Here is a 22,035-nt window from a genome sequence, read left to right as displayed (position 1 = left end):
TTCTTTTAGGTCGGTAGCCTAAGCGTTATAACTCTGGTGTTCTGTTTTATACATTTCGTGCCCCTTTACCTATGTAAGTTTATACATCAAATAGAACAGCTAGTGTTACACAATTTTTGTGCTTTACGTATCAAACTTTAGGTGTAATAGTACTGTTGCTTTCAAGTGACACTAAATTTCACCAAACATTTTACGTTTTATGCTTTGCAGCAAAGCAATAAAACTTGCAAAATAGGCCATTGAGTGCAAAAAAATTAGGTTCAAGGAATTTGACCGCCAATAATTTGTATTTACATACTACACACGAAATAAAACTACATAATTGTTAATGGATAATAAAATAAACACAAGTGCAAATCAACAGAATTACATAGTTGCTTAGAAACTTTAGTTAGAATAGATATCGAAACTAGAATAATTAGGAGAGTGTTTTGGGTAAACTCTGGGTGACACCCCAGCTCTTCCATAGGCCTCACCCATACAACATAGAAAGTCCATAGTTTATCTAAATGCACGAAATACAATTCACATTTATAATGAAACACAATTTACGCAAATATAGATGAAAAATTAAACAAAGCATTTTATGCTAAAACATAGGCTCAATGTATGTTAAAAACTCTTTCGTAATAAAAAAATGTAATTTTGGATTTGAAAGTTATTGTAAAACGCAATAAAAGGGTAATGTTAGGTTAACTTAAAAAAATCACAATCATCAATATTACTGGAAGTTAACAATTAACATTAAGGCAATTAAGGGCATGAGAACTATAAATATCAGGCTAAGAGAAGCTACAGAGAAAAACTTTATCCAAGAAAACATTAAATCCCACATTCCATCGTCATTAAGGCACCATGAAGAAAAATGCCTAAATATTTTATCTAAAAAAACTTTTTTAAATACAGTAACAATTTTAAGTGGAAAGAAATAAATGGCTTAAATTTGTCATAAACAGTGCCAGAAGTTGAAAGATGCTGTTATTTAAGTTCACTTTTTAACTTGAATATTTTTTCAAAATGATTTAATCACAATAGAAAAGCATATATATATATTTAAACCAATAATTCAACCATAGTTGTTATTGTTAATATTATGACAACCGGGAAAGTCAAAAGGAAACAGAAGTCACATTTTAATAATTAGCAAAAAGATAGTCCTTACTTAGCGTAAAGTATTATTCCAATTTTCAAAATCGTTTTCAATATTTGCACCTGTGAGATCACTGATGCAAATAAAAGTGACAATAACTTTAAAACAATGCAGTTTCGTTTAAAACAATATTACAACAATTGTAGATTCAGCTAAGTAATGACCATCTGTACAATAATTATAAAACTTGCCTGGTTTCTTTTTACCAATACAATACATTTGATTAGACAGCATTATAAAACAGTTGGATTAGTAAGTTACATTCATTCATTCATTCAGTAATTGTTGTTATCAGATACAGTGGGAATAGCTACAGAACTTCTTTAGAAATATTGAAAATAAATTGCATTCATGTACTTCATGATGTGTCCATCTAACAACAAAACATAAGATAAACCTTTGAATTTACTTTTGCCAAACTATGCGTAAGGATGAGGATAATTGCTTCAAATTAATCAAGTGTTTGTAGATGAACAGTGAAAGTACAATGTTTGCTTTAGAAATAAAAATCACCAGAATTTATTTGCGAAACATATGTATATACACATATATATATATATGTATATAGGTTTTTTAATAATTATGAAATATAAATGTGGATTCACAGCAAAACAAAATTCTTTGCGAAATATACATACATATATTTATATATATATATATAGGTTTTTTTAATAATTCTGACATGACGGCAAAAATATTCTGTATCATATTTTTATGGAGGAAAGAGCCAACCCGCCTTAACTCCAGGTCTCAAATACACTGCTCGGGTTTTGGGTAATAGGCCAACTAGGGCTTATAGGTAACACGCCAAATTACAAAACCTCACCAATATAGAAACATCCATTCTCACCTCATTTTCCATCCCAGCCATTTGCACCAATGTATCAACCATTAATCGGCGTTTATTTGACGCACTTGGCAAGCAATGAGCGATATCCATAACATGGTATCCACAATCAAGCAACTTAATTAAATCAACTCCATCAACTCCGGTCTTCAATGCTTTCAAAACAACTTGCTCCGGTGTGAAGAAATATTCACCGTCTAATTCCTCTTTAACTTTGGTAGCAACTGCATCAGGTTGAATGTCGCCCGCTGCTTTACCTTTAAACAAACATGAAAGGTGAAGAAGTATAAAGAAAACAAAAAATTAGGCCTAGAACTACATGTTACCTCAATTTTTAAAAACAGAGGTGCATCGCATTTGTTAGCACCCCAAAGTATATTGCATTCACCACATTAATCAATGAGGTTCCCTATATTTGACAACTATGAGTGTAACTGTATTTTAACAATGTCACCCCAGATTTTACCCTGCTGTTAGGTGTCTATACAAACAAGCAGAGCCAAAGTATATTGCATTCACCACATTAATCAATGAGGTTCCCTATATTTGACAACTATGAGTGTAACTGTATTTTAACAATGTCACCCCAGATTTTACCCTGCTGTTAGGTGTCTATACAAACAAGCAGAGCTAAAGAATATTGCATTCACCATGGTATGCATGCATGAATACAAAACAGTGTAATTTAATTCTGCATTTTTATGATTCTGGATATATTTACTCACTAATTAAATAACCACCCCCAATTCAACCAATAAACCAGTTACAATGAACAACCTCACCCATTTACACAAAACTCACTACAACCAATATTTACCTGATTCAAAGGTAGCACCCTGGTTGTTATACTCAGCGCTCCCCCCAATGTTTGCTCCCTGAAACTTTCCTCCCTTGATGTCGATGTCAGTTTTCTGCGCCCCCTTCTTGAAAACTTAAAATAATTCCAGTTTTAGAATCAAAGGTTAAAACTCAATTAAAAAGTCCTGAAAAATGCAAAAAAATACCTATACGCCACATATTGCATCGTAGTTTATGGATTGGGTTTAAAATAGTTCTTTTAGCAATTATTATTCGCGGAAAGGAAGACGTTTAGTTTGCTATACGGCGAGATGATGAAAATTCTTTACAGTCTCCCTTTTATTCCATTAAAGTATATATATAAATGACAAAGGATGGATAAAACGTCATAATGAGAAGAAACTAATTATACATCAAGTACAACCAACCAAGCACCTAATACACAACCCAAGGATTCCCATGACAATGCATATATGTGTTATAGCTTCCTGGGAAAACCTCAACAAATTTAACCTACTTTCCTGTTTGCTATTTATATGAACTGGACCACTTGCACCAATCACAGTGTTGCCAATGTTTGAAGCATTTATGTTGAAAGTTGATCGGACAACCTTGGCTGTTCCATATGGTCCATACCCTGCATTAATAATATGATTATTATAACTTTTAATGCATGCATTTCTATTCTATGTGTGTAATTTGGCTTTACTCACCTGCTTTAAACGTGCAGTAATATGTTAGACAGTTTAATTCATTTCTAATATCAATGGGTGAGGTCCTACAGTGAGGCATGTCATGGGACCCGGAATTTCGACCAGAGTTGGCCCATTACCCCAACATTGTATATGCACATTCTATTCTATATAGGTGAGGTCCTACAGTGAGGCACGTCATGGGACCTGGGATTTAGGCCAGAGTTGGCCCATTACCTCAACATTGTATATGCACATTCTGTTCTATATGGGTGAGGTCCTACAGTGAGGCACGCCATGGGACCTGGGATTTAGACCAGAGTTGGCCCATTACCCCAACATTGTATATGCACATTCTATTCTATATGGGTGAGGTCCTACAGTGAGGCACGCCATGGGACCTGGGATTTAGGCCAGAGTTGACCCATTACCCCAACATTGTATATGCAAATTCTATTCTATATGGGTGAGGTCCTACAGTGAGGCACGCCATGGGACCTGGGATTAGACCAGAGTTGTCCCATTACCCCAACATTGTATATGCACATTCTATTCTATATGGATGAGGTCCTACAGTAAGGCATGCCATGGGACCTGGGATTTAGACCAGAGTTGGCCCATTACCCCAACATTGTATATGTACATTCTATTCTATATGGGTGAGGTCCTACAGTGAGGCATGCCATGGGACCCGAAATTTCGGCCAGAGTTGGCCCATTACCCCAACATTGTATATGCACATTCTATTCTATATAGGTGAGGTCCTGCAGTGAGGCATGCCATGGGACCTGGAATTTGGACCAAAGTTGGCTCATTACCCCAACATTGTATATTTACATTATATTCTATATTAGCGAGGCACGAAAATTTTAGTATGCCCGACAACAACAGTATATATGTTGTAGCAAATTACATTTTACCCTAATGAAGATGCATGGCATGGGACAGCTAAAACATCTTACATTCTTACGCAAACAAATACCAAAACAGATGTTTGGGAAAATTTTTGGAAAATGTTTATATGATATTGAACATACTTTCTGTGTTGACTGTGCCTTGCATGGATCCACTTTTGTAGTTGACGGTTTTGCTTCTATCGTGAGCAACTGGATCAACAGGGTTCGAACCTGAAATAAACAATTTAGTTGGCAGTGCATAAAGCGTAACAAAGTATATATGGGGTTAAAATAGTGGTTCTCGGGTGACAGATTTAATGCTATTTAAGGGACAACGACAGTCGTTATAACACAGATGTTCTGTTTCATACACCTCGTTCCCGCTTACAAGTTACCACGTATGTAACTTATTTATCCTCGCATGGTTGGGCAACAACAGTCATTATAACACATGTGTTCTGTTTCATACACCTCGTGCCCCGCTTACAAGTTACCACGTATGTAACTTATTTTTCTTCGCATGGAGGGGCAACAACAATCGTTATAACACAAGTATTTTGTTTCATACACCTTGTGTCCGCGTACAAGTTACCACGTATGTAACCTATTTATCTTCGCATGGAGGGGCAACAACAATCGTTATAACACGGGTGTTCTGTTTCATACACCTCATGCACGCTTACGAGTTACCATGTATTCAACTTTATAAATGATACTTTTTACAGGTTTTCTTTTCGTTTGTTTATTGTATAGCTGAAATTTAAGTGTCTTGCCTAAGGACACAAATACTCCCAAAATGGTGGCAAAGCAACATCAAGCCTTGAACCCGTACCGTCTGGTCTATAAGCAGGCATGCTAACCATTCTACCAAACTAACTTACCACCAGATGAACTGAAACCCTGAGCAAAGTTCTGTTGTTCACCGCCTCCAGTTGTCGTGGTCGTTGTTGTAGATTTCTCTCCCTTCATTTCAGTGTTTTCTATACAAGCAAATAACATAACATATTAATAAATGAATGAATGTAACTTACTCTATCCTAACGACAGTCGTTATAACACAGTTGTTAATACACCTCGTGCCCGCTTACGAGTTACCATGTATGTTACTTGGTGGGTGATTATTTTTTTTTTTTTTTTTTATGTATGGCTGATAATTTGGACAACCCATTAGTGACCACTGGGTTGGAGCAATTGCCGTTAAGTGACTTGCCCAAGAACACCTACGCCCATAATAATGATCATGAATGTAAAACAAAGTTCTGCAACCTACGGCCGGCGGGCCGGGTCCCGCCTGTGCACTGTTTTGGAAATTTCATTAAACCCGGCCCGTGATGAACAATGTATTGCTTATAAGCTTCAGCGGGAAACGCTTTTGTTTTTATTGTATCTCTCTCCAGTCTAGTCTATTCCCCATCGCATGTTATCAGTTTGATTTATAATCCTTAGTTTTGCATCCTGCCCATTGTTACGTCAACTCCTTCAGGAGAAAATATTATTTCTACGCAATTGCGTTTGTCTTTGTATGCCATCCGATAATATGGTATCATTATAACTAAAGTTGTTGAGAAGTGAGTAAGCTATATCTGTACCACAAAATATCAGTTACAATGGAAGCTAAACGAAGAAAAATAGATAATGAACGCAGAGTATTTAATGATTCATGAACAGACAAATATTTCTTTACGCTGCAATATGGTAAACCAGTGTGTTTAATCTGCAAGAAATATTGTGGCTTGCAACAAATAATTTAATGTAAAACGGCACTACGAAGCAAAGCACCAGAAACACAGTGCTTTAAAGGGGCATTTCAGAATTAACAAACTAGACAAACTTAAACGGAACCTGAAACAACAAAGCTCGATTTTAAGAAGTCAGGAGAAAAGGCAGAATAGAACACACTTGCAAGTTGTGCAGTCAACTTCTTAATCGCCAAGCACATGAAACCCTTTACCGATGGAAAACTTATTTTAGAATGTTTATTGACGGTTGTTGACATTGTGTGTCCAGAGAAACGGAGTGTAATCTCGAATACCAGTCTTTCTGCCAAGACAGTTAACACGACGCATCGAAAAAATGTCTGCTGACGTAAAACAATTGCTTCACAGCTGTGCTGAAAAGTTTCAATACTTTGCAATTGCACTTGATGAAAGCACCGATGCGAAAGAAACTTTACAGCTTGCCATATTTGTAAGAGGCATTAATTCCAACTTCGATATCTTGGAGGAATTTGCGCCACTACCAACCATTACTGTTTTACAATTCTCATTTTGTTAATGAATTGTTATTAAAATACTTGAGTTTTCTATGTGCGGCCCGCGCGGCGAATATAAATCTGTGATTTGGCCCGTGCAATGAAAAAGGTTGCCGACCCCTGATGTAAAACAAAGTATATATAAAAGTCTAATATAAAGCACTTCCGGCAACTTATTTTTCGTTTTTAAACCAAAACGTTTAAAATAAAGACAATTTTATCGTATATAACTGGTTTTATTGGAGCAACAAACAGCACAATAAAACTTGCATAAGGGTTATTACAACGCGAACGCCAGTACAACTTGGATTTACTCAAAGTTAATGTCAGCGGTCAATTGTAACTGTGTGTTACCAATTCTACTCATAATATAATATTACTTAAATATTTGATATTTCCGTATCTTTAACCACTCACCTTCGTAATACCTAGCGTCCGAACGTGTCGCCATTTTGTAACTTGCTTTACAGAAACTTCAAGATAATATTAGTCACAAAACGAATTATTTAATTAACTTTAACACTTAAAACATAAACGAAAACCCAACACCCAAAGTGATTTTGATTTATTGGTTATGCAAAATAGGGACTTCCCGGTTATAGCTATAGAGAAAGCATATTAATCTGCTAACACAGAAACATTTCTATAAAACAAGAGATCACACAGATCTAATGCATGAGCACGGTATAAACTAGTTAGCATATTATTAATTACCCCTATCACTACAATGGTCGACTGAGATCGATCAAAAACAACTCAAAAGTAACCAACAATAACCAACAAAGCGGGTTTCAGTCGCCATTGGTGACTGTGGGGCAGTAGATAGAATGCATTTATTCGTGTATTATAACTCATTAAACTTAAGACGTGTAAGGATTGAAAGTTTGGTAAAGAATATGTGTAAACACGCTTTGTACAACTCCTGTACCATGTGTTGACTTGTAAATTTACAATAGTTAAGCTTGTCGTTGTTTAAAAACTTTTGTTTTTGTGAATTTGGATAAATCGTAATCACGCCGTATTATAGGTAATGTTAGAAGTTAATATTATTCATATTGTGGCGGCTGCATAATGATTTATTGCGAGCGGTAAACTAAAAGAGCGAAGAAACGAGAGACGCGGTGTTTATACCGAATTACCGAAGATAACGATAAGAAAAAGGTACTCGTCTACTCTTCGGTGCACACACGCTAATTGTGCGATTTTAAATCTGAAAATTTAGTTTAAAAATTATAAACAATAATATGATTTGATTCCAATCAAGAGACTAAAGAATAAATGCTAGAATTGAGAATTAGGATAAGTGCGGAAAATAATCACCCTATCAGCAACAACAATAAAGCCAACAACAACTGTTCGACGAAAAAGGATCTATATGACCACTACCGTGCTCAATAATTCGGTGAAATTCTAGATTACTCTCAACAAAGAATACTCTACTTTTGCTCTCAACTAATCTTTTTGAATTTACCATGTAATAGACATACAACCGGCATATATGTTTTTTTAATATGAACAAAAATGATTTTTTGGAATGAATTTTTTTTTTAATCTATTAAAATATAAACTTACACACTAAACGCGTCACACAGGCACACATGATCAGAAAAATGTTTTACTGAAGATATGTAAAGCCATATATGCTATAAACCAGCCTCTCTCAAACTGGGGTAAATTCCTCATATTTAGAGGGTAAACGAGCTACCAATCAAAATCCACATCAGTTGACGAGACAGAAAAATTGTGCCAATTGTAGTACTTTACCAGACATTGAACAACTCGTTGCAAAAAGCAAGCACATCCGTTGCATTAAATATAACTGATGTAATTAGTTGCTTTCGCTTTTTAATAAATGAGCGCCATATTAAATATTGGGGGGAAATCTGATAAGCATCTTTGTAAAAGGGTAAAGCATACAAAAAAGTTTAAGAACCAATGCTATAAACGAACGTTGGAAAACGAGGGTTTTCTTTGGTATACACATATAGAGTCTGCAGAACTATATACATAAAAGTTTACCAGATATATACAGTGATGTGAAATCGAATAACAGTTTCATTGTATGAAGAATTACGGTGTAATGAATGGTACAGGTAATAATAATTTGTACGAATTGGCTTAATTGCATAATGTTGGTAACAGCCAAGGTAATGTTATGAAAATTATTTGCATATTTCAATTTAAAAAAACAGCTGGAACTTTTATATGAATTAAAATATGAATGTACAAATTAACACTCATTGCACAAAATTGCAACATGATTAAATAAACGCAATGAAGGAAGGCACTGCAAGGGTGTTCAGTCAGGCAACCACAGTGTAATAAAGGCAACCGGAGTGTAATAAAGTATATTGGGGAGGTGGATACCGTTAGCACCTAAACGTAATATTTCCTGATCGAGTTTTGAACAATTAAATACGCTGTTTTAGAGGAGACACAGTTTTATAATTCTGTAAATATTCTTTGTTTACTACTAAATGAGAGGGGAAAAGAGAATGTCCTGTCTTATGTTACCTTACCTTATCTACATATATAAGCATATTTCATTGTTTGCTAAACAACAACATCTTTTCAATAAAGTTAACAACTATGCTTAAAGGTCAAATAAAAATTGCCTACTCTGGTATAAATAGATAGTTTGTATACCAACACCTCTTCCTCGCTTGGCAAGATTACAGTGTTTGTTATCATACTACAAGTGTTAAGATTGGGAAGGTAGTGGTTCTTGTGCGTCTTCATCTACACCTGCATCGCTCTGTGGGACAACTAATTCAGGTAAATCCTGTAAAAAGATACAAAATATATAAATTCCAAATAACAAATGCGTAAACTTAATAGTAAAGCAATGCCAGAATACACCAAGTACTACTAAACCGCAGCAAACAAAATCGAGTGCAACAAATAAAAACTTTTGGTTTTCTTTAACAGCATGTTTTATTTATAGTATTTTAACAGTATAAGGTTCAGATACAATATAACTTACTTCATTCTCCATTTCTGGTTGTACGTTCCCTGAAATAAATAGATTATGTTCAGATATTTTAAAACTTCACTAAAACTTTTGCATAAATTATTACTAGGCACACCTGAGTCTTATAGCACACAGATTCACAAACTTTTACAGCATAATATAAACTACGAATGAGATAATAAAACAACACCCACGTTCAACAACAACAACTGGGTCTTGATCGTCTCGAAATGCTCTGAGTTGTACTTCTCGCGGTTGTGCTTCTCGCAGCACCTCCCCAGATGTTGTGGCTAAACAAAGATCAATTAGCAAATTTTTACAATTTAGACAACCCGTTGAGTGTCTCTTTTAAACCCCAAAATAATGTTGAATGAATGTAACGTAACTTACTTTATCTTCGGATTGCCGGAAAACAACAGTCGTTATAACACAGGTGTTCTGTTTCAAACACCTCATGCCAGCTTACGAGTTACTAAGTATGTCATTTTGTGGGCGATTATTTTTATGTATGGCTGACAATTTGGACAACCCAATATTGACCACTGGGTTGAAGCAATTGTCATTAAGTGTTTTATCCAAGGACATATACGTCCACAATGGTAGCAGCGACGAGCCTTGAACCCATTACCTCTGGGTTAGAGGCAATCTCACTAACCACTGAGCCATGGGGTTGAATAATTAGAGCTTATGTAAATATAACATACCTTCAACACTAGGCCCAGCAGGGGGAGTGTACGGTTCGGCCTTGTCATTTTCTTCAGCAGTTCCAGTTGTTGTAACGGTATCAGTTGACGCTACAGTTGTGTCAACATCACCACCTCCTGCAGCCTCTGGATCCTCCACCTCAGGTGTGGCACCTGAAGGTATTGAATAAAAATACAAAGCATGGTATGGTTCTAGTCTATATGGGTGAGGTCCCACAGTGAGGCACGCTATGTGACGCGGGATTTAGACCAGAGTTGGCCCATTACCCCAACATTGTATATGCAAATTCTATTCTATATGGGTGAGGTCCTACAGTGAGGCACGCCATGTGACGCGGGATTTAGGCCAGAGTTGGCCCATTACCCCAACATTGTATATGCACATTCTATTCTATATGGGTGAGGTCCTACAGTGAGGCATGCCATGGGACCTGGGATTTAGACCAGAGTTTGCCCATTACCCCAACATTGTATATGCACATTCTATTCTATATGGGTGAGGTCCTACAGTAAGGCATGCCATGGGACCTGGGATTTAGACCAGAGTTGTCCCATTACCCCAACATTGTATATGCACATTCTATTCTATATGGGTGAGGTCCTACAGTGAGGCATGCCATGGGACGCGGGATTTAGACCAGAGTTGGCCCATTACCCCAACATTGTATATGCACATTCTATTCTATATGGGTAAGGTCCCACAGTGAGGCATGCCATGGGACCTGGGATTTAGACCAGAGTTGTCCCATTACCCCAACATTGTATATGCACATTCTATTCTATATGGGTGAGGTCCTACAGTGAGGCATGCCATGGGACCTGGGATTTAGACCAGAGTTTGCCCATTACCCCAACATTGTATATGCACATTCTATTCTATATGGGTGAGGTCCCACAGTGAGGCATGCCATGGGACGCGGGATTTAGACCAGAGTTGGCCCATTACCCCAACATTGTATATGCACATTCTATTCTATATGGGTAAGGTCCCACAGTGAGGCATGCCATGGGACCCAGGATTTAGACCAGAGTTTGCCCATTACCCCAACATTGTATATGCAGATTCTATTCTATATGGGTGAGGTCCTACAATGAGGCACGCCATGGGACCTGGGGTTTAGGCCAGAGTTGACCCATTACCCCAACATTGTATATGCACATTCTATTCTATATGGGTGAGGTCCTACAGTGAGGCACGCCATGGGACCTGGGGTTTAGGCCAGAGTTGACCCATTACTCCAACATTGTATATGCACATTCTATTCTATATGGGTGAGGTCCTACAGTGAGGCAGGCCATGGGACCTGGGATTTAGCCCAGAGTTGGCTCATTACCCCAACATTGTATATGCAAATTCTATTCTATATGGGTGAGGTCGTACAACGAGGCACGTCATGGGACCTGGGATTTAGGCCAGTGTTGGCTCATCACCCCAACATTGTATATGCACATTCTATTCTATATGGGTGAGGTCCTATAGTGAGGCATGTCATGGGACCTGAGATCATTCACACAAACACACATAAGACCTTGTCACAAAAGTTATTGTAATCTGAAACTTGGTAAATTAAAAATCGATCCCAACTCCTATAAACAGACAAAGATTGTAAACGTAGTTCGTTCACAAAATTCATACAGTACATAAAAATAAAATACCCTCAGCTGTAGGGCCAGTAAACGGTTCTGCTTTATCTTTTTCTTCAGCAGCCCCTCCTGTTGTTGTGGCTGTAGCAGTCGACGCTTCAGCTGTCTCAACTTTCACAACAGTTTCTGGTTTAAATAAATCCATTTAGTGCAGGTCATACTTTTCTTTGGGTTTTTTAGTTTTCACAAATTGCAGTTAATATGATCTATTGTTATAATGTTAGCAGTATATTGAAACTTCTATTCATACCTTTACCTTCCTCACATTGTGGATTTGTTGCTAGATTTGGTGCTGGATTTGATACTGGATTTGGTGTTGGATTTGGTGCTGGATTTGATACTGGATTTGGTGTTGGATTTGGTGTTGGATTTGGTGTTGGATTTGGTGTTGGATTTGGTGTTGGATTTGGTGTTGGATTTGGTGCTGGATTTGGTGTTGGATTTGGTGTTGGATTTGGTGTTGGATTTGGTGCTGGATTTGATACTGGATTTGATACTGGATTTGATACTGGATTTGATACTGGATTTGGTGTTGGATTTGGTACTGGATTTGGTACTGGATTTGGTGCTGGATTTGGTGCTGGATTTGGTGCTGGATTTGGTGTTGGATTTGATACTGGATTTGGTGTTGGATTTGGTGCTGGATTTGGTGTTGGATTTGATACTGGATTTGGTGTTGGATTTGGTGCTGGATTTGATACTAGATTTGATACTGGATTTGGTGCTGTGAGAATACGGTTTTATAATTCTTTGAATGTCCTTTGTTTGCTACCAAATGTGACGAGAAAGTGGAATATAAATGTGTCCCATCTTCCCCCACCCTACTATGTCTCACTCATTTATTTAACATGACTAATATTACTCTTTTTTAAGTCTGCCAGAAGATTTTAAAAAATACTTTTTTTTGTCCCAGCATGAATTCCTTCTATGGGTTGTACACCATACATACATCTATTTAAATGCTTAATTTTATCAACAACATAGCTACTGGAAGCACCTGCGTCAGATACACTCTGCTGTGATGTCGTGTCAACGTTGTTTGGTGGCTCCAGATGAGCAAGAAGAGGTTCCTGAAATAATAAGGATTCATATTAATTAAATTATATAAAATTTAAATTATATAAAAATAAAGTTGAATATCGTTGAATATCGTTGAATATCGTTGAACATCGTTGAACATCGTTGAACATCGTTGAACATCGTTGAATATCGTTGAATATCGTTGAATATCGTTGAATATCGTTGAATATCGTTGAATATCGTTGAATAATATTGTTAAACATTTTAAAATTAATGTAAAACGACTGTTTTTTATTGCTTAATTATCCTTTTGTGACAGAACAGTTATAGTCAATGAAAGTTGAACTTACCCCGGCTTCAGTTCCTCCATCATTAGAAGTTGGTTTGTAGTACCTTACTTGCTGTTGGTTTGAGCGCTGGACAATTATATAACAAACATTATTAATATTTAATAAAAAAAATAATCTATTAATATTGGAGCACAACTTATGGAGAACAAAGAAAACACCACTTTTACAGTGAGCTAATTGATGACATAAATCAAACAGAAAATAAATAAAGCAGATAAACCTATTTAGACTTGCTGGTTGTGCTTCAGCTTTAGGATGTTTTGGCTATAAATGTTATTCAATTTTAATATTTAAAACAATCTAAAATTAAGTGAGTAATTACACTAGAAGGAATTCCATTGGAAATTCTTGCTCAACCTATGATGCAACCTATGTTGTTTATTTTTAAATACAAGAGTAGAAAATGGTAAACACTGATATAGTTGATTTACAATATCTGGGATACTTTAACCGTTACACCCTACAGACGATACAATGAAAATTTAAGTAAATAATATTTAGTTAAACTCAATAAACATAAGAAGGTGGATTGAGTTATTGTTATACATTCTATAACACACAATGCTATATCTCAAACGTTAATAATATGAAACTCACTTTTTCCTTTGCTTTAAAATTGAGGTAAAAGGCGAGGTTGCATATTAAAGAAATTCCACAGAATATCCAACCCAAAGCTGTTGCAATACCTAAGAAATACAAATTCATAAATTAGTTATTTATTAATTATTAAATTGCTTCTCAAACTTAGACATACTAATTGTCTTTACATACACTTTTCTTCCAATTATATTTTTATTTCTTTTTATTATATGCAACTCTACGTTCAATCGAAAATTAAAACATAATAAAGTCTATGTTTTACAATATTTTTATATAGTTTTGCAGAAGAAGCATTCATTATACCAAATTAGAAATAAAATTTAAATTTTCTCTGGTATTTTAGAAACTAGAAAGGATCAAAGTTGAGTGATTTTTTTTCTTATGGGAAATCCCATGCATTGCGCAACGACCAATTTTTTTTTACTCTAGCGGTCGAATTTGCGGTTTTAAAACTTTTTTTTTTTAAAAGCTGTTTTGTATTTTAAAACTTTGATGGTAGCTTTAGATCACATTTGAGCATATCTATCAATACACACATTTTGATTTTTTGTTGGTATGCCCCTTTAACTTGATTTAAAATAAAACGAATGCCAACAACTTAAAACAAATGCCAACAACTTAAAAACAAATGCCAACAACTTAAAACAAATGCCAACAACTTAAAACAAATGCCAACAACTTAAAACAAATGCCAACAACTTAAAACAAATGCCAACAACTTAAAACAAATGCCAACAACTTAAAACAAATGCCAACAACTTAAAAACGAATGCCAACAACTTAAAACGAATGCCAACAACTTAAAAACGAATGCCAACAACTTAAAACGAATGCCAACAATTTATATACCATGATCATTTATACGTTCATATATATATTATATCAACATAACTAAAAAAATATTTTACATAAAAAACTTTAAAATTTGATTAAATCTCAAAATGTACAGTCGGAGCGTTTTAACTAAATAATGAAATGTGATACAGTTACATTCTTCTATTTAAACTCTGATCAATCGTTCAAGAATTCTTCTACACTACACCATAGATAGATAGATATCTTTATTTTTATTTATTGTAACTTACGCCATCCTGTACACCCGTCACATTGTGGGCATGGGGCCGGGGGTTGAGGTGTTGCGCATGAATTGTGTTGATTGCTGTGGAAAACGAAACAAATACTAAACCTTATTAATGATGACATTTCACAAATCAAATAAAGGTATATAGCAGGGTTGGGAAAGATGGGACACCTTTTCAACACGATAAGGATATTTGGATACTTTGTACTAAAGCTGTCCCATCTTCCCCCACCGTACTATATTATAAATAAAACCGGACTTTATCACCAATTCAGTATGATGTATCACAAGAATTTGAAACTACTTAGTCGGCAAACTACATTAAAGGTTTCTTACTTTGTAGAATAACTTGTGCACTTTTCTGTTGCCGAAAAATTATCAGAAAATGTATCCTTCTGACACCATTGACAAACTGTGTCTTTCGAAAAAGTTCCAAGGCTTGCCACTCCATATCCACGCCCGCACTTGCTGTGGGGTTTGCAAACTTCATTCACTTCATACGTACCATCGCCGCAGACACAACTGAAAATATAAGTACAGTTTATATCATAAAAAGTCAAGTATGTTTACCCAATTAGTTATGTTTACGTTTTGAATAAATGAATGTAACTTGCTTTATCCTCGCGTGGCCGAAAAACGACAGTCGTTATCACACAGGTTTAACACCTCGTGCCAGCTTACGAGTTACCATGTATGTTACTTTGTGGGTGATTATTTTTTGGGGGATTTTTTCTTTTTTTTATTATGTATGGCTGATAATTTGGACAACCCATTAATGACACTGGGTTGGAGCAATTGCCGTTAAGTGTCTTGCCCAAATACACATATTCCAACAATGGTAGCAACGACGAGCCTTGAACCCATTACCTCTGGGTTAAAGGCAGGCACACTAACCACTTTGTTACGGCGCTGGTTTTACACCTAAGCGCTGCACAAAACTTTACTAAAACCCAATCCTTTGATCACCACATATGGTATGAGTTTAAAAACCAAATTAAATAAACAACAAATCAAATGTTCCAACCTCTCTTTGAATATGGAACGTTCCCACCCTTCCTTGCAAGTTATATTAGGTTGTTTTAAACATCTTGTATGTCCATGGGAAAGATCTGGAATATAATAACCAACTGGGCACGGCTTGCATACTGTGGTGGCTGGTTCATCAGCGGACCTAGACAAGGACAGTTATTTGGTGTTAGAACAACCACTTAAAAAATTTATAGATATTTTCGCTACAAAGCACTAAACAGAAAAGGCGTGCATCAAAGCAGCGATCGTTTGTAGTTGATTGAATCAATATTCTGTGAGTTAAAATCAACTGTTATATCTTTAATTTTGTTTTGTTATGAAACACCAGAGTTACAAGGAAAGATTAACCGATGTTTCAAGCAAAATAAAACCCATGATGTTGAAATAGGCCTGGCCAGTTGCAACCAAGTATTTTTCTAAACAGAACAAAAATAAATTCATTCACAATGCTCACAGGCTTGTTGCGGTGGTTAAAGTAAATTAAACAAACAATAAAACACTTTCACGCATAAAAAAAAAGTCTGTTGCAAAATTAAGACTGATACACACCAAACAAATGTAAAGGCGCCATTTTGTTACGTTTGTTTTATACATGACTTGTGAAGCTGCATGGTTGTGTAGTGAACTTTTAACTTTTCAGACGAGCGAATGTTTTTTGGAGTGTACCGCTGTGGTCAGAATACACGAGGTTGTCAGCAGACGTGATGATAAAGAAATATAAAATTACTCCATTAGAAAAATAACAAGCGTGCAAACTGAGGTTACTTACCGGCAGTTTTGAGCCACAAATTCCCCAGCACCACAAAAGCAGCAGTGAACAGTTTTCCCTGTAATATTTACCGTATATAAAGTCCGATTTAAATGATTCGGGATAACATGGGGACAATCAGGAGTTGATGATGGTCTTGGTCGCCCATCCACTCCATGCTGTAAAATAAAAGTTGTCAGGCTGCCATATGTGCCTGTATTATATTCACCTGAGAAAAAAAAATACCAACAAATATAAAACATGTGGTAACTCATAAGCGGGCACGAGGTGTATGAAACAGAACACTCGTGTTATAACGACTGTTACTGCCCCGCCATGCGAGGTTAAATAAGTTACATACGTGGTAACTTGTAAGCGGGCACGAGGTGTATGAAACAGAACACCCGTGTTATAAGGGTAATACTAATTTACGGGAATACGGAAATACGGGAACGACGGGAAAAACTGCAAACTAATTTACGGGAACACGGGAACTTACGGGAATGTGTTTTAAGCTTGTTTTAAGCCTACACCAATTACGGGAATGTGTTTTATGCTTGTTTTAGGTATTTACCAGTTACGGGAAGGTTACGGGAATGTGTTTTAAGCATATTACAGTTACGGGAAAATTACGGGAATATGTTTTAGGCTTGTTTCAAGCCTACACCAGTTACGGGAAAGTTACGGGAATGTGTTTTAAGCATATTACAGTTACGGGAATGTGTTTAGGCTTGTTTTAAGCCTACACCAGTTACGGGAATGTGTTTTATGCTTGTTTTAGGTATTTACCAGTTACGGGAAGGTTACGGGAATGTGTTTTAAGCATATTACATCAGTTACGGGAAACTTACGGGAATGTGTTTTATGCTTGTTTAAGGTATTTACCAGTTACGGGAAAATTACGGGAATGTGTTTTATGCTTGTTTAAGGTATTTACCAGTTACGGGAAAATTACGGGAATGTGTTTTATGCTTGTTTTAGGTTTTTGCCAGTTACGGGAAGGTTACGGGAATGTTTTTATGCCTTTTTCAAAAAAAAAAATATTTACCAGTACAGACGGCCCCAATGAGGATCGAATATGTAAAATGCAATCAAAAAGACATTGCTGGGCCCTGAATTGTTTTGTGGGAGTTGGAAGTATACAGAAATGAAACTAATTATTAGTACTACCCAAAATTTTCCCGTAACTGTAATATGCTTAAAACACATTCCCGTAACCTTCCCGTAACTGGTAAATACTTAAAACAAGCATAAAACATATTCCCGTAATTTTCCCGTAACTGTAATATTTTTAAAACACATTCCCGTAATTTTCCCGTAACTGGTGTAGGCTTGAAACAAGCCTAAAACACATTCCCGTAATTTTCCCGTAACTGGTAAATACTTAAAACAAGCCTAAAACACATTCCCGTAATTTTCCCATAACTGGTAAATACTTAAAACAAGCCTAAAACACATTCCCGTAATTTTCCCGTAACTGGTAAATACTTAAAACAAGCATAAAACACATTCCCGTAATTTTCCCGTAACTGGTGTAGGCTTAAAACAAGCATAAAACATATTCCCGTAATTTTCCCGTAACTGTAATATGTTTAAAACACATTCCCGTAATTTTGCCGTAACTGGTGTAGGCTTAAAACAAGCATAAAACATATTCCCGTAATTTTCCCGTAACTGTAATATGTTTAAAACACATTCCCGTAATTTTCCCGTAACTGGTGTAGGCTTGAAACAAGCCTAAAACACATTCCCATAATTTTCCCGTAACTGGTAAATACTTAAAACAAGCATAAAACACATTCCCGTAACTGGTGTAGGCTTGAAACAAGCTTAAAACACATTCCCGTAAGTTCCCGTAATTTTCCCGTAACTGGTGTAGGCTTGAAACAAGCCTAAAACACATTCCCGTAATTTTCCCGTAATTTTCCCGTAACTGGTAAATACTTAAAACAAGCATAAAACACATTCCCGTAACTGGTGTAGGCTTGAAACAAGCTTAAAACACATTCCCGTAAGTTCCCGTGTTCCCGTAAATTAGTTTGCAGTTTTTCCCGTCTTTTCCGTATTTCCGTATTCCCGTAAATTAGATTGCGATTCCCGTCGTTCCCGTATTTCCGTATTCCCGTAAATTAGTATTACCCTGTTATAACGACTGTTACTGCCCCACCATGCAAGGATAAATAAGTTACATACGTGGTAACTTGTAAGTAGGCTTGAGGTGTATAAAACAAAACACCTGTGTTATAACGACTGTCACTGCCCCGCCATGCGAGGATAAATAAGTTACATACGTGGTAACTTGTAAGTAGGCTTGAGGTGTATAAAACAAAACACCTGTGTTATAACGACTGTCACTGCCCTGCCATGCGAGGATAAATAAATTATATACGTGGTAACTCGTAAGCGGGCACAAGGTGTATGAAACAAAACACCCGTGTTATAACAACTGTCATTACCCTGTCATGCGAGCATAAATAAGTTACATACGTGGTAACTTATAGGTAGGCACAAGGTGTATAAAACAAAACACCTGTGTTATAACAATTGTTGTTTTTCAGGCATGCGAAAATGTGGTATTAATACGGTAACAATAAAAATCGGGCACAATGTGTATAAAAAAAACGGAACTGCAATGATTGGTATTTCCTGGTACTAATAAGTGTCACTTATCATTGTTTTAAATTATAAAAACAAACACCCCACATACCTGCATACTAACCAGCAGCAAAATCAAGGAGATAATAAAATAACGAAGCATGGTTTTTGTACCCATCTTTGGCTAACAATATTGTGTCTAGATCAGAGTAACTTAACTACACACTTAGTATTTTGGATACTATAACAAATAAAGAAGCATTGTGTGAAATACAGTTCTACGCATTATATCTGTCTCGTCCACATTTATAGAAGTTGGCATTGGTGTCAATTCAGCAATACTGAAGTGAGTGACAGGTGACAAGTAATTCTCTATTTTCAAAACTTCACAAAGTCACATTATATGTTTATCCAGGTGACCTGCTTCAGCTCACAGATGTAAACAATTATTTGCATTAAATAGTTCCCTATGAAACTCATTTGTTAAAACAAAAAGTAAAAATGTCCGTTGCCCTGGTATAGTGGTTAGCGCGCTTGCCTGTAACCCAGAGGTAATGGGTTCTAGGCTCGACGCTGCTACCATTGTGGGCGTATGTGTCCTTGGGAAAGACACTTAACAACAATTGCTCCAACCCAGTGGTCACTAATGGGTTGTCCAAATTATCAGCCGCACATAAAAAAATGAAAAAATCCCCCCAAAAATAATCACCCACAAAGTAACATACGTGGTCACTCGTCAGCTGGCACGAGGTGTTAAACCCGTGTGATAACGACTGTCGTTTTCCGGCCACGCGAGGATAAAGTAAGTTACATTCATTCATTCAAAACATGTTTTAGTGTATGATAACAATTTATTGAATAAATTAACAGGTACAACCCCATTATTGAATGGTAATACCCAACAAACTTAGTGTTGCACAAAACCGTGATTTAAGATTGAAACCAGATTTCAAAGAAAGAGAAGCAGGCGAGATATTTAGAGACCCTTGTGCACTTTCACAACCGACACTAACTAGTAACTACACGCACAACGAAGCAGCTAAGCGCTGAGAAAATTGTTTGGCAAGGATTGCGCAGAAAAGGACTGAAATAATAAAATATAATGTATTATAAACTTGAGCAGTATGTAAAAACCTTCCTTTTGATGTATAATTTGTAAAGTTACCTGCATCATAAAGGGGAAAAAATAACGAAAACCTTCGATATGTCGACTTTTAACCACGTACTAATTGCTGTGGGACCAAAATTTATTGAGTTTAGTAAGGTTTTTAACTTATGGACTGTTATTACTACAACAAAACCAGCAATAAAACATAAATCCAATAACCAAAGTCGTTGAAACCTGCGGGAATGTGTTTTAGGCTTGTTTTAAGTATTTACCAATTACAGGAATGTTTTTATGCTTATTTGTTTAAACATTTACCAGCACAGACCGCCCCAATGAGGATCTAATATATAAAATGCAATAAAAAAGACTTGGCTGGCCCCTAAATTGTTTGTCGGAGTTGGAAGTACAGAAATAAAACTAACAATTATTAGTACTACCCAAAAACCGTCATGTATTTTAGATTTGAAAATTTTGGGGAATATATGCTTAGGTGTCCCATCTTCCCCCACTTTATGAGACGAATATGTAAGAACACTAAAGGACATCATTTATTGTTTTGTACAAGAAAAATAAATACTTAAAACAAGCTTAAAACACATTCTCATAACTTTCCCATAACTAGTAAATACTTAAAACAAGCCTAAAACACATTCCCATAGGTTTCCCCTAACTGTAATGTGAATCAAACACATTCCCGTAACTGGTGTGTAGGCTTAAAACAACCAAGCTTAAAACACATTCCCGTAAGTTCCCGTTTCCCGTAAATTAGTTTGCAGTTTTTCCCGTCGTTTCCGTATTCCCGTAAATTAGTATTACCCGATAAAACACAAAATGATATTAAAGTTTGATTTCAACGGGCAGAGGCTGGAGTTGCGACAAAAGAAACAATATTGCGGAATATCGAAAAAAAATTGTGCCATCTGTGCTTGTCAATTAAAATACTATCTGAATTAAACAGTGTTTTTACCTTTACCATAAACTGTACCTTTATACTGCACAACAACCGAAGCTTCGCTACTTTTAAAGAAACCCCGGTAGCGTAACCAGGTGAATCCCCTGAAATCTTACCGAATTTGTGATATAGTACACTAACACTAGTGTACTGTGGTCCGGTCCTACTAAAACACGCCCGGCGGGGCCCGGTGGGGCCCGGTGGAAAAAAATATACTAAAACACGCCCGGTGCGGGGCCCGGTGAGTATTTCTTGAAAAGGGAGCTTTCCCTATTCAAGATCCACCAAAATGTGATGCGTGTATTCAGATTTTTAGCCTAATGAGACCCCCGAGTTGAGTTTTTTGAAAATTAACTTTGATTATGGATGTACGAAGTTTGTTTCGTTGTACACTTACATAATGAACTGTATTTTTAGCAAAAGTTTATTCGTTAAATTTGGTCAATAGGGGGTGGGGTAAGATGAGACACCTTTTTATTCTATTTCTCGTCCCATTTGGTAGTAAGCAAAGAACATTCAAAGAATTATAAAACTATGTCCTCACGACTCCCATAGACTGTTGTTAATTGTTTAAAACACGATCAGGATATTTAAATATT

General features: G+C 36.2%; 2 protein-coding genes across 3 annotated transcripts; both read right to left on the bottom strand.

The window, feature by feature from the left end:
* Positions 1 to 268: 268 nt before the first annotated feature.
* On the bottom strand, positions 269 to 7,210 carry LOC149727539 (uncharacterized). Its single transcript, XM_089888733.1, has 7 exons — positions 7,052 to 7,210; positions 5,265 to 5,363; positions 4,525 to 4,614; positions 3,313 to 3,432; positions 2,815 to 2,928; positions 2,001 to 2,254; positions 269 to 1,523 (listed from the first exon to the last, which is right to left on the bottom strand). Exons 1-7 carry the CDS (start codon positions 7,083 to 7,085, stop codon positions 1,509 to 1,511), a joined length of 726 nt encoding a protein of 241 aa, XP_089744859.1. The 5' UTR covers positions 7,086 to 7,210; the 3' UTR covers positions 269 to 1,508.
* A 1,260-nt stretch (positions 7,211 to 8,470) lies between these two features.
* LOC149727538 (uncharacterized) lies at positions 8,471 to 21,564 on the bottom strand. Of its 2 annotated transcripts, XM_089889091.1 has the most exons (15): positions 20,542 to 21,564; positions 19,489 to 20,460; positions 16,803 to 16,960; positions 16,029 to 16,175; positions 15,341 to 15,526; positions 15,009 to 15,082; positions 13,921 to 14,009; positions 13,324 to 13,389; positions 12,951 to 13,023; positions 12,204 to 12,677; positions 11,966 to 12,079; positions 10,310 to 10,462; positions 9,800 to 9,895; positions 9,618 to 9,646; positions 8,471 to 9,416 (listed from the first exon to the last, which is right to left on the bottom strand). In XM_089889091.1, the coding sequence occupies exons 2-15, from the start codon at positions 19,552 to 19,554 to the stop codon at positions 9,336 to 9,338; spliced, it is 1,806 nt and encodes a 601-aa protein (XP_089745217.1). In that variant the 5' UTR covers positions 19,555 to 20,460; positions 20,542 to 21,564; the 3' UTR covers positions 8,471 to 9,335. The 2 variants fall into 2 exon arrangements, with proteins under 2 accessions (XP_089745217.1, XP_089745218.1); XM_089889092.1 differs by having other exon boundaries at positions 12,210 to 12,677; positions 19,489 to 21,563.
* Positions 21,565 to 22,035: the final 471 nt, after the last annotated feature.

This window comes from Ciona robusta, chromosome 11, assembly GCF_009617815.1.
Source record: "Ciona robusta chromosome 11, ASM961781v2".
Classification (NCBI taxonomy): Eukaryota; Metazoa; Chordata; class Ascidiacea; order Phlebobranchia; family Cionidae; genus Ciona; species Ciona robusta.
The sequence above is the reverse complement of the archived record's forward strand: the minus strand, read 5'-3'. Positions and strand labels throughout refer to the sequence as shown.

Coding starts and splice junctions, on each gene's coding strand:
- LOC149727539 (XM_089888733.1), bottom strand. CDS start 7,085: ATGGCGACACGTTCGGACGCTAGGTATTACGAAG. Junction 5,364..7,051: donor GGACGCTAGGTATTACGAAG/GTGAGTGGTTAA, acceptor TTGCTTGTATAG/AAAACACTGAAATGAAGGGA. Junction 3,433..4,524: donor AGGCACAGTCAACACAGAAA/GTATGTTCAATA, acceptor TTATTAATGCAG/GGTATGGACCATATGGAACA.
- LOC149727538 (XM_089889091.1), bottom strand. CDS start 19,554: ATGGGTACAAAAACCATGCTTCGTTATTTTATTATCTCCTTGATTTTG. Junction 15,083..15,340: donor TGCACAAGTTATTCTACAAA/GTAAGAAACCTT, acceptor CGTTTTCCACAG/CAATCAACACAATTCATGCG. Junction 9,647..9,799: donor CCCAGTTGTTGTTGTTGAAC/GTGGGTGTTGTT, acceptor TATTTATTTCAG/GGAACGTACAACCAGAAATG.